General features: G+C 38.9%; 1 protein-coding gene across 1 annotated transcript in view; it reads left to right on the top strand.

The window, feature by feature from the left end:
* The first annotated feature begins 7,528 nt into the window (after positions 1 to 7,528).
* The window catches only part of LOC135548411 (ephrin-B1-like), a 70,181-nt gene continuing 60,425 nt past the window's right edge, over positions 7,529 to 17,284 (top strand). Inside the window, exon 1 of the mRNA XM_064977995.1 lies at positions 7,529 to 8,623. Coding sequence (XP_064834067.1) covers positions 8,505 to 8,623 — 119 coding nt within the window. The 5' untranslated portion in view covers positions 7,529 to 8,504. The remainder of the gene's footprint in view (positions 8,624 to 17,284) is intronic.

Consider the following 17,284-nt stretch of genomic DNA (forward strand, 5'->3'; position numbering starts at 1 on the left):
ATTTAAACTTCTGACCCACTGGAATTGTGATACAGTTAATTTTAATTGAAATGATCTGTCTGTAAACAATTGTTGTAAATATTACTTGTGTCATGCACAAAGTAGATGTCCTAACCAACTTGCTAAAACTATAGTTTGTTAACAAGAAATTTGTGGAGTGGTTGAAAAACGAGTTTTAATGACTCCAACCGAAGTGGATGTAAACTTCTGACTTCAACTGTATTCCTAAATGTTCTATTTTAGGTCTGAATTGTTGGATGGCTTTTGCCCATGTTGGACCATGCCCAACCTCAACACAAGCGGGGAAATGTCTAATCAGGGAGGAAACTTGAAAGCATTGTTACACACCGGCACACCAGCGCAGGGGTCGTGGGCTCACAATTACACATACGGAAGGCAAACTGATGTAAGGGCCTGCAAGGTGAAGATAAATGACAGAGAGCTTCCTCTTATTCTTTATTTTTAAACCACCACCCAACAGCTTACACTGAATCACATGAGCCATGGTCTGAATGCCTGTTATGTGCTGCAAGTCTGTCAATAGGTCTTGAAGACATGTGGTGCTTTAAGGAAACACTGAACACTGAGATACTGTACTCGTCTGAGAAAAGACACTACATCCATGTGAGATTTGAAATTGAAATAAACACAGAGATTGAAACTCAGAATTGGTTTCAGTCCAGAAGTTGAAGCAACAATGCATTGAGACTAATAGCTAGTTTAGTTTAGTTAGGAAGAGATAATGTGAAAGCCACAAGCAACAGACTGAGATATTCAACTGATAGAATGACTATATATCTGAGAGATATTCACATCAGGGCTGAGTCTGTTAATAAGGAGAGTGTTAATGCAAACAGAAAAAATAACTTGATGTACCTTGATGGTTTCTTAGCCCTTGGTCTCATGATAAATAGTGTTAGGTAAAGATTAAGCCATGTTGAGTGGATAATTCTCTAACTAGCTAATGTGCAATCTAATCCACTGCCGATTATTGTGCACATTCTGGGACATGAGGCTACGAAACCGCATTATGGGATTGATACAAACATAAACTGATGTAAGTTAGTCTGTATTGCTGTGGCTGATCAGTTTCTGTATGCATGACAGGTTTGAAGGCACCGATTAGTTTATTTTAAGTGTTAAACTTTTAAATCGACTTTGGTCAGCACTATGCTATACGTGGCATTGTTTGTGCTGCTTTTTTTTGTGGTGGAGAAAAGTGCTGTCCATGCTCACATGGCCTTGTCTGACATTCCATCAGCTTTACCCCTTTCCCATAGAAATCATACTGTACTGTTGCCTGTGTACTGCATATGAAATTCACGAGGGTCATGCGATCTACCAGCCTGGTCTCATAGACCAGACATAACATGGTAAAGGTAAATACGGGACATTCAAATTAGTATGATATGTTACGTTTGGTGTTGTTACTCAAGACAGAAGGTTACTTAAGGCAAAAACTAAAGTGGGGTGGATGGGTGGGTGTATAACACAAACATCTAGCAACCCAGAGGTTGACAGTTTGAATCTAACCATGGCCAACTTGAGCATTTTAGCTAATTAGCAACTTTTCAACTATTTTAGAGTGTGAAGGTGAACGGAAAGCCTCTAGAGCAACAAACCGCCCTTGCTGTTTCTGCCTGGCCGGTTCCCCTCTCTCCACTGGGATTCTCTACCTCTAAATCCATTACAGAGGCTGAGTCACTGGCTTACTGGTGCTATTCCATGCCGTTCCTAGGAGGGGTGCATCACTTGAGTGGGTTGAGTCACTGACGTGATCTTCCTGTCTGGGTTGGCGCCCCCCCCCCCCTTGGGTTGGGCCGTGGCGGAGATCTTTGTGGGCTATACTCGGCCTTGTCTCAGGATGGTAAGTTGGTGGTTGAAGATATCCCTCTAGTGGTGTGGGGGCTGTGCTTTGGCAAAGTGGGTGGGGTTATATCCTGCCTGTTTGGCCCTGTCCTGGGGTATCATCGGATGGGGCCACAGTGTCTCCTGACCCCTCCTGTCTCAGCCTCCAATATTTATGCTGCAGTAGTTTATGTGTCGGGGGCTAGGGTCAGTCTGTTATATCTAGAGTACTTCTCCTGTCTTATCCGGTGTCCTGTGTGAATTTAAGTATGCTCTCTCTAATTCTCTCTTTCTCTCTTTCTTTCTTTATCTCTCTCGAAGGACCTGAGCTCTAGAACCATGTCTCAGGACTACCTGGCATGATGACTCCTTGTTGTCCCCAGTCCACCTGACCGTGCAGCTACTCCCGTTTCAACTGTTCTGCCTGCGGCTATGGAACCCTGACCTGTTCACAGGACGTGCTACCTGTCCCAGACCTGCTGTTTTCAACTCTCTAGAGACAGCAGGAGCGAGATAGAGAGAGAGATACTCTCAATGATCGGCTATGAAAAGCCAACTGACATTTACTCCTGAGGTGCTGACTTGTTGCACCCTCGACAACTACTGTGATTATTAGTATTTGACCATGCTGGTCATTTATGAACATTTTAATATCTTGGCCATGTTCTGTTATAATCTCCACCCGGCACAGCGAGAAGAGGACAGGCCACCCCTCATAGCCTGGTTCCTCTTTAGGTTTCTTCCTAGGTTTTGGTCTTTCTAGGGAGTTTTTCCTAGGCACTGTGCTTCTACACCTGCATTGCTTGCTGTTTGAGGTTTTAGGCTGGGTTTATGTACAGCACTTTGAGATATCAGCTGATGTAAGAAGGGCTATATGAATAAATTCGATTTGATTTAGTCACTTTTCAACTACTTAGCATGTTAGCTAACCGTTCCCCTAACCCTAACCTTAACACTTTTAGCTAACCCTTCCCCAACCCTAACCTTAACCCTTTAACCTAACTCCTAAATGTAACCCTAACCTTAACCCCTAACCATAATCCCTAGCCTAGCTAATATTAGCCACCTGCAAATTTGTAACATATCGTGCGTTTGTCAAATTCATAACATATTGTACGTTTTGCCAATTCATAACATATAATACGAATTGTAATTCATAAAATATCATATGAAATGGGTGATGGACATCCACAAATGAATACATACCATACCAAATGTTACATATCATATTAAATGTAGTGTCTTGTATTTACATACAGTATAATATGAAATGCTCCGAGACCAGGTTGCAGCAATTCACATGTCCACATGCCTCATGCAGCAGCTGCACCAGGAGCAGCTGCTTTTTATTGGAGGTTTTTACAAGCTTTCTGAATCCCCACAGAATGTGTCTGGCTTTTCATGAAATGATAAGTGTTAATAAGAGATCAGAGTCAGACCACGTCAAGGTAGCTGAACGCAATGACGGAGAATCTCAAAGAATCATCTAAATACATTCCTAGAAGTGTGTGACCTAGATATAATCGTATTATAAACTCCTGCAACTTTATTTTAGTGGGGAAATCAAACCTCTGCTGAGGCAAGTCAAAATGGCAAGAAAATTGCTTTACAAAAGGTTAGAGGAAACCTGCCCTTATGGACTAGAAAAACACAATATTTCTCATGGTGCAACAGTCTTAATTAAATTGACTTATTCTCTCCTGTGAGTCGATAGCCGTTTCCCCTGTCTCATCTAGCCATGGCTGATTTATGATATTTCAAGGCAGAGTAGTTTCTGGAGAGTAGTTTAAATGAAGCTTTCTTAAGTTATTATTGTTCCATTCTCACAGCCCTGAGAGCACTCAGGAGGGAGGGGGTCCTCTTGTTCTCTCTCCTATTGTGGGTTATGCATATTCAGCAATAAGCTCTCTCCTTGAGAGGAGTGCTCGCCTTTACTGTCATAGCAGATAAACACAAAAGCAACCATAATTGTGCCTCTAGTTCCATAAAAATCCCATTAAAACATCCTGTCATTGATTCTATAATGCCGATGTCGTGGTATTGTTCAATCTTCCTGAAAGCCAAGCATTAGTGGGACACAATGGCTCCCTTTGAAGCAACATTTTAAATATTGGATGACAAGCAAATTGCTAATTCTTACAGTTTTATAAATAATTGATGACACATTTTAGTCCCTATAATTACACAGGCCGCCCTAAGCTGGAACGACACACTGCAGTAAGCCCTTTAGTTTTACTCACGTAAACTCCTATCCAAAACAACACCACTCTTTCCTTTGCTCAGACACACACCGAGTTATGTGCTCTTCTTGAGTAATGTGGTTTATGATTGCCCTTTGGAATATGACCTTTTCCCAGATAGAACCCCTTATTAATTTGGATAGACACAAAACCACTCAATGAATTAAAACTAAATGAAAGCTGTAGAATTATATCTCTGCATTCTCTTTCAGTTATCTAACTTGTAGATTGTATCATAAATTATTCATCAGAGTTGACTGCACCAAAGGCTAATTTCCAGTAGGAGAGTTCTCTAATGACATCAGAGGCACATCCATGGCTTTCAGCGTCTCTAAAGAGCTGCTAACATCAGGGCCATAAGTCACCTGTGTGATGTTGCTTTAGCTCTCTCTCTCTCTTCCTCTCTCCCTCTCTCTGAGTGTTTTGCAAATGCGGTCACTGCTTATATTTGGACAGGTTTGTGTTTTGACTAAACTCACTGGCTCACATTCTGAGGGAAAACAACAACTTCTGATATCTTTCCAGTAGACTCACCGCCACATTCTAAAACCAAGTGGGAGCCATTCAGTTTCATAACTGAGTTATGAGGCCAAACATATGCAATCATTTCATAATCAATACACCATCTGCTGATATGGTGAGAGGCTATATTTTTTTTATTCCTTCCCACAGCAACTTTAAATAGTTGCTGAATTATGGATAAAGCTAATTCACACACTATCCTTTCTAACATCAACAACACTTTTTTGATAGTCTAAATCGGTACAGCGAGGCAGCATTGTAAGGGGCTTTTTAGGGGAATGTAAGAATGTGATGCCGATGTCATACAGTACCTTTACTGAAAGGGCACAGTATGACACAGGCAGGTACAGGATTGCCACACAAATGGTTAAAATGCTCAGAAACTATGTTTTCCATTAGACCATTTATTACAGTATTCATCTACCACCTCAGCCAGTTGTTGAGGTCATCTGGCTGTGCATCAATAACCAGCTAAAATGAAGGGGAAATCTACAGCCAAGAATAATCTAAATGAAAATATCTAGTCACAGTGGCTGCCTTTCAATGGATATGGATTTGAAACCGTCGGTCTAAACAGTCAGCTGTACGATAGGACTGTCTAGAAATGGCTTCTTAGTAACTGAAAATAGTCCATCCTTTAGCAGCAAACTAATTTACGGACATTCCATTCCATGTTGCCAGTGCTGTCCGCTGTATCCGTCTACCTCTTACTGAATGGCAAAAATGGCTTGAACTGATGAGCATACAAACAATAATTTACAATATTTGTCTGGTTATGTGACTGGCAATTGCAATCTGAGAGTAACTCCACATTTTCCACTTGACATAGAATTATACAGCTGATTATATTCTGTGAAGCCGTGCCTTTCTCAAGGGCAAAACAGCAGTGTCTACACCTGGGAATTAAACCTGCACACCCTCTGGCCACATGCCCATCCTCCATTGCTACTCCATTTTACCACTGGATCCCCTGAGCATTTCACTATATGCCTGAAAGGTATTCCAATGAGTGTCATATTCAAATTAAGACCTTTTGTATTTTCCTCCCTTATTACATGTTGACATACATGCTTTGTTAAGGAGGTTAGAGAATATTCTACATAGTCTACTGTCACAATATGATATCAGGTTAGATCAAATAAGCAAACTGCAATGTAAAGTTGCTATTATGTGTCTATCCTAAGTAGGTCACAAATAAATCAAACATCTAGTTTAGAGCGAGGAGCTATTTTTAGAGACCTTCCTTGGATGAAGCCACAGCAATATGAAAAGGTCACATATTCCTGACTTTGCAGAGATGCATTGAACGCCAACCGTGGCATGAAACACAACTATGAAAACAGCTGTGCTTTTACTCACAATTTTTTGTATTAGTTAGTTTTTTTGGTGTAGAAGCACAAACTTACTAGGTAGCTTTGGTTAAGAGGCAAAGGGAAACGGAGATACATTTATTTATTTTACTATATTACTTTTGGCTATATACAGAAATATTTCAGCACTTTTCTGCCATTCAAGCAGGAGTGGATTGGCCATCTGGCATTTCGGCTGGTACATTTTTAGTCCAGTGGGCCTGTCTAACTTGGGTTTGGTTTTTAGCACAAAATTATAATTGTCTGCCTAATAATGGGGGCCTTAAGGAAAAAAATGGGCTGGTATGGGGGCCTCAACGAAAGAAATGGGTAGGTGTAGGGGCCTCAAGGGGAAAAAACGGGCCAGTGTGTTAGAAATGCCAGGGACATTTTAGGTCCCAGTCCACCCCTACATTGGCACGTTCATAAAGAGATCCCAAGGGACCAAGGACGGCAAAAGGAAGATAGTTTTACCTGTAATTTGATTTAAAGCAGGAAATTATCAGTATATTTCTATTCATGTTTATCTCCATAATAGACTACATTTAATGCATTTGTTTTACTATCTCCATCATAAATTATGGTGTGCAAAAAACATCCATGTGTTTAGCCTTGTGTTGAAATGAGATATAAGAAGAAATAATTTAAATTTGAACCATATCGAGATGTTAATCAATAACGAGTTCCTAAAAGGCAACAAACTTGGAAACATCTGTTTTGCTCTTTAATTACGTGTTACTTTTATTCCTTATTCTTATACTTTTTTATTTATTTATTTTAAACTGCATTGTTGGTTAGGGGCTTGTAAGTAAGCATTTCACTGTAAGGTCTAAACCTGTTGTATTCGGCGCTTGTGACTAATAACATTTGATTTTTGATTTGTAAGAGCAAGTCTGACCAATAATGACTTTGCAATGGGCTGCCATAACTTTGATAATATACATAATTTGAATTCAAATGCATCACATATATTACTGTCAGAGAAACGTTTTAGGATAGAAGATAAGATAATAGCCTAGAATAGAAAATAATAAAATAAGAATAGATGCAGCAAGATCCACTCGTGATAATGCTTTCTGTTTTCCCACAACGTTTCCACCCTTTCCGATAGAGGGCAACATTGTCAATAGTAATACGAGCCATATTAGACCTACAAGAGTCACAGACTACCATCTTTAATTAATGAGAGACTATATCAAACACCTTATAAGTAGTCCATGTAGTGAGCAACATCCTGTAATAAATGTATCATGCGCTGATATATTAAACCTTATAAAGGCAAAATGTATTACCTGTGTTGATTGTGGAGACATTCCCGGTGCAGGCCAACATATTCACCATGTCTAATCAACGCATATTTATACAAAATAGTCCGCACATATGTTGAAAATGATAAGTATCTCTTAATTGCCATGTATTCACTGTAAAAGGGCCAGACTGTACTATGCCGAGTCCCTTCGGTCAAGGGAATGATGAACAACTGAATAATGAGAGGACTCCGCCAAACTGCCTTGATTGGTTGGGAGGTCAGGGCTATCCAAGCGTTGCATTACGTACGCAGCAGTGTGTGCGAAGGAGTAGTGTATGCCAGTTTGGAGTGTGCACTGTACGCTGGAACTATCACTGGAAAAACTCCTTGCGAGTTCAAGTTAAATAGGCACACTATTTCACTTTATTTCCCAGCTGTTTTCTTTTTTTAATAGATTCTAAACTGGATTATTCACCCGTAGCCTATCAATGTCGTGATTCATGCACTTTGGATGAAGCAGTTCAGACGGACTTCGAACATGAGTTGGTGTCTCCAATATACAGGCACACTGTAACATCTCAAGTGGATTGGAATTTCAATGCACGAGTAATTTCCACCTGAAATACGGATTTTGCGCATTTTATCGCGAGTGTTTTGGAGTCTGCTACTACACATATGGAGTAGGCTATTTTGGAGATACGCAAAATGTTTTCTGTTAGAGCGTTATTATAGACGATACAATGAAATTGACTTATCTATAGACAACGGGTTCAACATACAAAGAAGAGTATAAGAAAACAGACGTGCCAGAGATCTTTCCTGAAGCAAGGACAAAGGGGTCACATTTACAGTATCGGATTGTTAAATGTGCATCAGCAACTGTAAAACGCACTCCAGCGAACGGGTTCGCGGGCGAAGACTCCACTTGTTAACCGACTCAACATTATTTTCTGACCAGTGACATTTTGAAACTTGTTATACCAAGGAGTTAAACGTACGCATACCTTACAAATCTATTCGACACTGGAAGGTGATGAGATAAAGAATCCAGAACATTGTTTTACCTGCAATATACTCTTGTTCTGCTTGCATAGCCTGCACGGAACAGAGGAAACAGGATTTCACGATATCTATTCAGTGATGGTTATCATTTGTCATTTTAAACGTGATTTTACGCATGATCTACATGCGACACTAGCGAATGGGATCTAGAATTGTACATTTACACTGTATCCATTTTTGTTTTATGATTTCATCGTGCCGTTGATTCATTTGCATCACTGAATAAGCGTGGAAATGGCAGGCTCCTGTTCCAATTGGAAGTACTACCTTTGGTTTTTGACAGTCTTGTGCAGGTCGCTGTTGCCGGTGGCCAAAACGTTGGAATCGGTGGTTTGGAACTCACAAAACCCAAAGTAAGTGTTACATGTGCTAATCTAGGATATATTAGACATATAGCCTATATCTGTATTATCATGCATTGAATACAACATAACGCTCATGCTATTCTATTAGCATGCGTAAAGATGCTAATGGTCAATACATATGCATAGGCGCCTGGACATGTTTCCAACTACTATTTGCGCTGAATGACATTCAGGGCTCTGTAATGTGCTGGCTCTGATGCCTCACACGGCGTTGAATGGAAAAGTATAGGTCTACTGTAAAACAATATGAAGTTGAGCCATGGGGAAAGCCAGACATGGTTTGATAGCCTATACATCATAAAGGCCATATTTTAAACCATCAATAATAAGCATAGTTCACTTCTGCCTCGTGAGTCATTCATGGATTTCTAGATGTTATGGTAAATGTATTTCATTCAAGCTATGTTCGTTATTTAGATAGGATTCATTAACTCGTGTTTGTCATTATTCAACTTCCAACCAACATTTATGAGATGCCAAATTCACCTAGAATCACCCAGGCCCCATCATTTACTGTTAGGCAAGCCTACATCTACTGCAGCAGATTGGTCTCTATAATCAAGTGAGAGGCAGCAACTGCTCCTGGTGTGTGTTTGTGTGTGTGTGTGTGTGTGTGTGTGTGTGTGTGTGTGTGTGTGTGTGTGTGTGTGTGTGTGTGTGTGTGTGTTTGTGTGTGTGTGTGTGTGTGTGTGTTTTCAGGTGTTCTCCTCTGGATGGATTGACACATTTATAAATGTGTTTTCCAAGTTTAACCCATATCTTTCTGGCTTTGAGGATAGATACATTGCCTAATATAACATCCCCACTCAACATACTTCAGTCCTCAGAGCGTAACAGGGATTTTTTGAAAATATAGGCCTTAAGTGGTATTTTGTTATTTGATCTAGATGAAGACATATCAAACATCTATATGTTTCATATGTATTTCAATCCAAGTTATTCCTGGAATCATTTCTGATCCTGCAATACCGAGTCTCCAATAGATTCTATGGGTAGTTTCTGGCTGTTGAGGCCTGTCTGTCTTTAATAATGCTATAGTGTATAAAATAACAATAACAACATATGTGTGTATATATAACCCCTGGGCAAAATCTATTCAATCCATAAAGATTATAGTAATATAAGGGAACAAATTTAAGTGGTACCACAAGGTAGCAGTGAGTGATGTCTCTTGCATATATTTTTTTATAAAATATATTAATTATATTATCCAAGCATCCAATTAAGCTGATAAGGTGAATCACACCTTTTTATAATTAACTTAAAAATCGGAAATATTGAGAACACATCTCTGTTATTCTTGAAAGCAATAACCGAGGGCCTCGGTATTCAGGATTTAAACACCAGCCGTGGATGGAGTCAAGTGAAGTGGCCAAGTCCTGAGCTTGTTCACTCAACAGTACATATTTTAAAATAAGTCACGACACGGAACAACATAAAAGTGCTGACAGAGACAAGTCTTTAATTGCCGTTGAGCAGTTGTTAAAAAAGGGCTGTTTTGTTTTACAACAGTTGGTGGCTGTTTTCTCAAGTAAGTTAATGTTTGTTTACTTATCCACCGAGTGGTATTGCTTTGCTTTGCTTTGCCTACAATGCTGGTAGCTAGGTCGTCCAGAGTGCAGCCAGCCACTTAAAAGCTGATTACAGATCTATTGGGCCATGAGGACATGAAGACTTGATGATGTTCATACAGGCATCAAAATAAGTTAATTGATATGTTATAAATTGAATTCACACACAAATATTGAAGATTGCACCTCCAGAGAAGCTAACTTCAAAGCATAATAGATATATTTTCTTTCCAATGTATAAACTAAAACTTTTCATTTTATTCAGAGCTGAGGCACGTTTATTTAGTTTATTTTGCTGAAATGGTTCAGGCTAAGTTTGCTCCAACTGCACCTGTGGTTTTTGAATTGGAATGTAGCAGCCATTTTGTATCAAGACATTGTATGTCAAACAAATTTGTCAGTAGTTCGGATGAGTTTCATTGTGTGTTCAGTGTGGATGTAAACTCAAACTTCAGTTCTCAAATGATCAGAGACCACACAAAATGTCAACATAAGTAATGTATTTAGAAGAAGATATTGTCTCAAGTGTTTAATATTGCCTTATGACAAAACAGGCCAAAGAAAGTCTTTTCAGGGACGCTAAATAAATATTGTTTGAGTTCTTGTTGACTGTAATGATTTTATGACTCGAGGTGATGGCCCAGAAATAGGCTTAATAGATGTCTAACTCGGACATATGGAATAACACTACCCCCATGCAAGCACAGGCAAATCACTCTGTAAAGCAGCTTACAGGGCTTTCCACAGTAATTCCAGGCAGATCGACTCACATTTTTTTTAAGACACATTTACGCAGAGGACCCTGGTATATACTTTTTTATCTGTTAGTTGTGCATGTTCGACAGCATTTCTTATTACATGTTAAATATCATTTACGATTCTGTGATTTCCATTTTTTTCTCAATACGATACTTGACGTCTCTGTCAATGTTGACTCAAATTGTCTGCATGCAGTTTCAAATAGGACATATAGCCAATATTGATGGATCAACACTGAACTTCCCTGAGACGTACTGTATTTTGGGACTTTTATTTTTGCACTCACTATTTCTGTTACTTGTTCAGAGTAACAGACTCTACGAGTAAGGAAAGCTTTAGGGTTGCTACTATTTCCTTCTCCACTCTTTATTATTTTCCCTTATTAAAATGATGTAGCTGGCCCACCACATTGAGTCATACGCACTTCAGATACACTGTCTGCTGATTCCTCCCCAGTACCAGAACACTGGCGTGGATAGCCCACACTAATTTGACAGCTATACACTTAAGAAAAGCACTCCATTCATGTAATCACATGAAGTCACACTCTAACATGTAGATAGGCCTACTGTGATACAGAGATCAAACTCGTACAGCATTGAAAAGCAGATCTAGTGATTGGGTACATGAGGAACAGCTTGTGGTAGACCAGGGAACTTCACAGAATGCGTAAGAGTGTAAACACTAGACACAATACAAAGATTAATGCATATAAATGCAGTTGTTCTTTGATCACAAGTCAACACTTTAAGATATTGTTAACATTTTGGAAAAGTTGTTTCTGCAGACTTCTAATTTATATGTTCGAATCCACAATAGATAAAGCTATTCCAAATTCTATTTCAGGCATATATTTACAAATATTTACCATTACAACCAGTAGATTTGTATTTTCTGTGATATTACTGTAGGAGTATTGTTGTTGGTTTTTTTACAAGAGGGATGGATAAGCATAGATGATATTTTCCAATACATTTGTTTCTATCTAAGAGAAAGAAGGGGATATAGTTGGTAATTGGATTTATTGATATTGAACAAACTTGTTCCTTTCTAATTTCTCAGGAGGGAATAAAATTAGTAGGTAATTGAAAATCTGTCTTTCATTAACAAAGGAGATTTCTCTAAGTTCCTCTGAGAAGTGAGCTCACTGGCAACTTAAGATAGGTTTACCTGCATTTACTATATTGTAGATCTACCATGAAAAAAAGAGAATATTTTGTTCAAAGTATAATCAAATATATTATGACAAACCTTTTTTTATATGAGCATCTTGTTCTAGCTGTAGAAAAAATACTTCATGTCATATTTGTCATCTTAAAATGTAGTTTGTTGTAGCAATTTCCATGTTGGGCTCACTGATATCCCACACAAACATTGAGAAAGAATATAGTATTTTGTCACGTAGATTGACAGTGGTTATCATACATGTTTTTCACATTTTGTTGCATTACAAAGTGAGATTGAAATTGATTTAATTGTGCTTTTTTTGTCATTGATCTACACAACATGATCCATAATGTCAAAGTGAAAAAAACTACACATTGTTTACAAATGAATGCAAATTCAATAACTTAAATGTAGTCATTGCATAAGTATTTACCCCCTTTGGTCTACATTTAAGCCTAAATGAATTCAGGAGTAACAAATCACATAATAAGTTATTTGGACTCACTCTGTGTGGTTGACATTGTTTTTTAATGACTACCCCATATTCTCTCCCCCAAACATACAGCATCTGTAATATCCCTCAGTCGAGTATTGAATTTCAAGCACAGATTCAACTACAAAGACCAAACTTTCTGAAAGCCTCATAAAGAAGGGCAGTGATTAGTAAATGGGTAACAATAACAAATCAGACATTGAGTATCTCTTTAAGCATGGTCAAGTTAATAATTAGGCTGTGGATTACGTATTAAACCAACCAGACACATCAAAGATGCAGTCATTCTTCTGAACTGAGCTGCAGGACAGGTAGGAAACTGCTCAGGGATGTCACCACAAGGCTATTATTTTAGAAATGAGATCAATGGCTGTGATGGGAGAAAACTGAGGATGGACCAACAACATTGTAGTGACTCCACAATAATGACCTATATGACAGAGTAAAAAGAAGAATAAAAACAAACAGAATCCAAAACATGCACATGTATGCAACAAGGCTTAGTGCAATACTGAAAAAAACACTGCAAAGGAATACACTTTTTGGCCTAAATGCAAAGCCTTATGTTTGGGGCGAATACAACACCTCACGTCACTGAGTAACTGCCTCCTACTTTTCAAGCATGGTGGTGGCTGCATCATGGCATGGGTATGCTTGACACAGGCAATGACTGGGGAGGTTTTCAGGATAAAAAGAAATGGGATGGAGCTAAGCACAGACAAAGTCCTAGAGGAAAACCTGCTTAATTCTGCTTATATATAGCAGACACTGGGAGAGGAGTTCACTTTTCAGCAGGACAATAATCTACAACAGAAGGTCAAATCTACACTGGAGTTGTTTACCTGGAAGACAGTGAATGTTCCTGAGTGTCCAAGTTGCAGTTTTGACTTAATCTGCTTGAAAATCCATGGCAAGACTTGAAAATGGCTGTCTAGCCATGATCCCTAACACCTTGACCGAACTTGAAGAATTTTGAAAACAATTATGGGCAAATATTTTTAATAGACTTATCTAATAAGAATCACAGGGTTGAATACTTATCTAATCAAGATATATTAGTGTTTTATTTTTCATTAATCTTACATTACATAGTATTGTGTGTATATCTTTTTTTGTTATTGTTGATTGAGTGATTGATATGATTTATTTAAGTGTCATACACCTACTGGTGCCCAGCCCACATGGGCTTACAAGACACTACTAAACACAGTATCATTTTTCTTGTACTCAAAACAAAATACATTTAACAAATTATATGCATATAATAATCATGGCCAGAACAGCTACCATCTAGCCAAACTACACAAACAGTACATTTCTCCTTCTCCTCCAGGCATTGTGAACAATCTGAGCAATCTCAAACACGCCCTGTCTGAAACACAAGCCTCTGCTCGCCCTGTAAGCAGAATACTTCAGAGTTATTGCCTCTTTTTTTATATACAAAAAAGAACATGTCTCAGATCGTCATACAGAGGGCTATAAAACACTAAATTGATTTCTTCAAGATCACACAGTAGGCATGTTCTAAGAATTATCTTCAGGCACTCTGTTAAATCTACACGTCTTTAAAACCAGGGGGCTTGTCCTTGATTTGGTTAACACCACATGGAAATTTGTTCCTGAAATTACCATATTTTTGGTGAAACTGTATTTCAGTTTCACAACAAATAGATAATTCTCTAGCCCATGGATAGTTATGAGTAAGTTCCCAGTCCAATTTGTTTTTGTGATTCTGTGTTCTGGCATATTTATCAGTCTATTCCATAGACGCACCATGTCAATATTGTAGATGTGGTCAGTATAGATGTGATCATTGATTTTGTAACTTTGTAACACAATAAAATGTGAAGAAATAAAAACGGGGTGAATACGTATGATAGGCACTATACTACATGTAGGATGCTGTTCTGCTTTTGAGACCCATCACTGCTGGACCTCATAAATTCACCCTGTCATCTCTCTCCCTTGTGAGAACAAAAGCAATGTAATCCTGTCCTGTATTTCCCAAGATTATGGGTTATGTGTCAGATAGATAGAGCCAAGCAGGTGGTGGCCAGTTAGTCCTACTGTATGTCTTCAAGAGACTAGATTTGCTGTTTTTAACCATTGGTGCATGTGAAATGCAGGCAAAGGCAAGCTTTTAGACAACTTGCATTTACACACTAACAATACTAGTTTCATAATGTTGTTAAGGTCTCCTCACGGAGGTTATGATAGGATAACAGGACAACAGGCTGTTAATTAAGAAGAAAAAAAGTTTGAATGCAGTATCATTCCATTTGATGGTGCACTTCATACCATAATTATACTGTAGTCAATGATTCAGAAATGATCTTTGCCTTTTAAAGCCAGGGAGTATTATTTTTGTCTGTGCTCAGTGCGCTATCTTGAAATCAGACCCTCTAACTAGGTAATTTAACTAATCCCATATTAAATCCTCAGTCAAAAACAAGAAAGGAGACACCAAAGGTTAATGTTTTAACTATCCAGTTAATGTATTATTAAAGTTATCAATTAGGGAGTGAAACCTCTGAAATCTCTCACTGTGAAGACCAATATGAGAGACTATCTGTCTTCAGGGACTGGTTTATGGTTATGTCAGCAGTTCGACACGATGTTGTAAAACGGGAGAAAACATTGCATTTGATTTGTGTTTTAATTATTTTCACAAAGTCACATATAGACATTTACGGATATAGTTTGGTCCGGAGATTCAGCAGCGTATGATAAATGGAGAAGATATCGAGTGGCCTGTGTGTTTAATACATTAGAGCCAAGTGGAGTAGCTCAAGCTTTGCCTGACTGTGCCATCATGATCAATGCGGCTGTGATTAAAAGTGACAGTCTAGAGATTAACTCTGTCACTGTTTAAATAGGCTGTGCCAACCCTCCAGCCTTTAATAAACCCACCCATGCCCCTGCTCCCTAGGTTTCAGACGTAGTTTACACAAGAAAGAGATTCCTTTGAGAAGTGTCACAGGAGTGGTTTTGTTCTCTTCCTGCCCTCATCCCTTCATGCTGGTTCTGATAACGTTTCACAGAAACCCGGACCCCATCACAAAGAGGAGAGACTTAGAGCCACCTCAGGACGGCTTAACACAAAAATGAAAGGAAAGTAAAAGCAGTCATTGTGTCATTAGGCACTCTAATATTCCACTTTTAGAAAGTAGTGGAGCTACTATTCCAGACAGTTGTCTGAGTCTACCTTTTTCAGCCATTAATGGCTTGATTCTGATCAACTGAGCACCTGAGGAAGGTCATTGTACGTACATACCATTGTGAGATATACAAGGCATGGTTTTAGACATTTTATTATCTTGGTTAACCCAGAACTAAAGTATTGTGTAATTGGTTAGATTCTCAATTAAGTTCTGGGTACATACATTTGAAGTTGGAAGTTTACATACACCTACATACAGCCAAATACATTTAAACTCAGTTTTTCACAATTCCTGACATTTAATCCAAGTACAAATTCCCTGTCTTAGGTCAGTTAGGATCACCACTTTATTTTAAGAATGTGAAATGTCAGAATAATAGTACAGAGAATGATTTATTTCAGCTTTTATTTCATTCATCACGTTCCCAGTGGGTCAGAAGTTTACATACACTCAATTAGTATTTGGTAGCATTACCTTTAAATTGTTTAACTTGTATCGAATGTTTCGGGTAGCCTTCCACAAGCTTCCCACAATATGTTGGGTGAATTTAGGCCCATTCCTCCTGACAGAGCTGGTGTAACTGAGTCAGGTTTGTAGGCCTCCTTGCTGGCACACACTCTTTCAGTTCTGTCCAGAAATTATCTATAGGATTGAGGTCAGGGCTTTGTAATGGCCACTCCAATACCTTGACTTTGTTGTCCTTAAGCCATTTTGCCACAACTTTGGAAGTATGCTTGGGGTCATTGTTCATTTGGAAGACCCATTTGCGACCAAGTTTTAACTTTCTGACTGATGTTTTGAGGTGTTGCTTCAATATATCCATATAATTGTCCTACCACATGATGCCATCTATTTTTTGAAGTGCACCAGTCCCTCCTGCAGCAAAGCACCCCCACAACATGATGCTGCCAGCCAAGTGCTTCACGTTGGGATGGTGCTCTTCGGCTTGCAAGCCTCCCCCTTTTTCCTCCAAACATAACGATGGTCATTATGGCCAAACAGTTCTATTTTGTTCCATCAGAACAAAGGACATTTCTTCAAAAAGTACGATCTTTGTTCCCATGTGCAGTTGCAAACCGTAGGCTGGCTTTTTTTTTTGGTGGTTTTGGAGTAGTGGCTTCTTCCTTGCTGAGTGGCCTTTCAGGTTATGTCGATATAGGACTCATTGTACTGTGGATATAGATACTTTTGTACTTGTTTCCTCCAGCATCTTCACAAGGGCCTTTGATGTTGTTCTGGGATTGATTTGTACTTTTCGCACCAAAGTACATTCATCTCCAGGAGACAGAGTGCGTCTCTTTCCTGAGCGGTATGACGCCTGCGTGGTCCCATGGTGTTTATACTTGCATACTATTGTTTGTACAGATGAACGTGGTACCTTCAGGTGTTTGGAAATTGCCCCCAAGGAAGAACCAGACTTGTGGAGGTCTATAATTTTTTTTCTGAGGTCTTGGCTGATTTCTTTTGATTTTCCCATGATGTCAAGCAAATGTAACCG

Source organism: Oncorhynchus masou, chromosome 11 (genome assembly GCF_036934945.1).
Source record: "Oncorhynchus masou masou isolate Uvic2021 chromosome 11, UVic_Omas_1.1, whole genome shotgun sequence".
Classification (NCBI taxonomy): domain Eukaryota; kingdom Metazoa; phylum Chordata; class Actinopteri; order Salmoniformes; family Salmonidae; genus Oncorhynchus; species Oncorhynchus masou.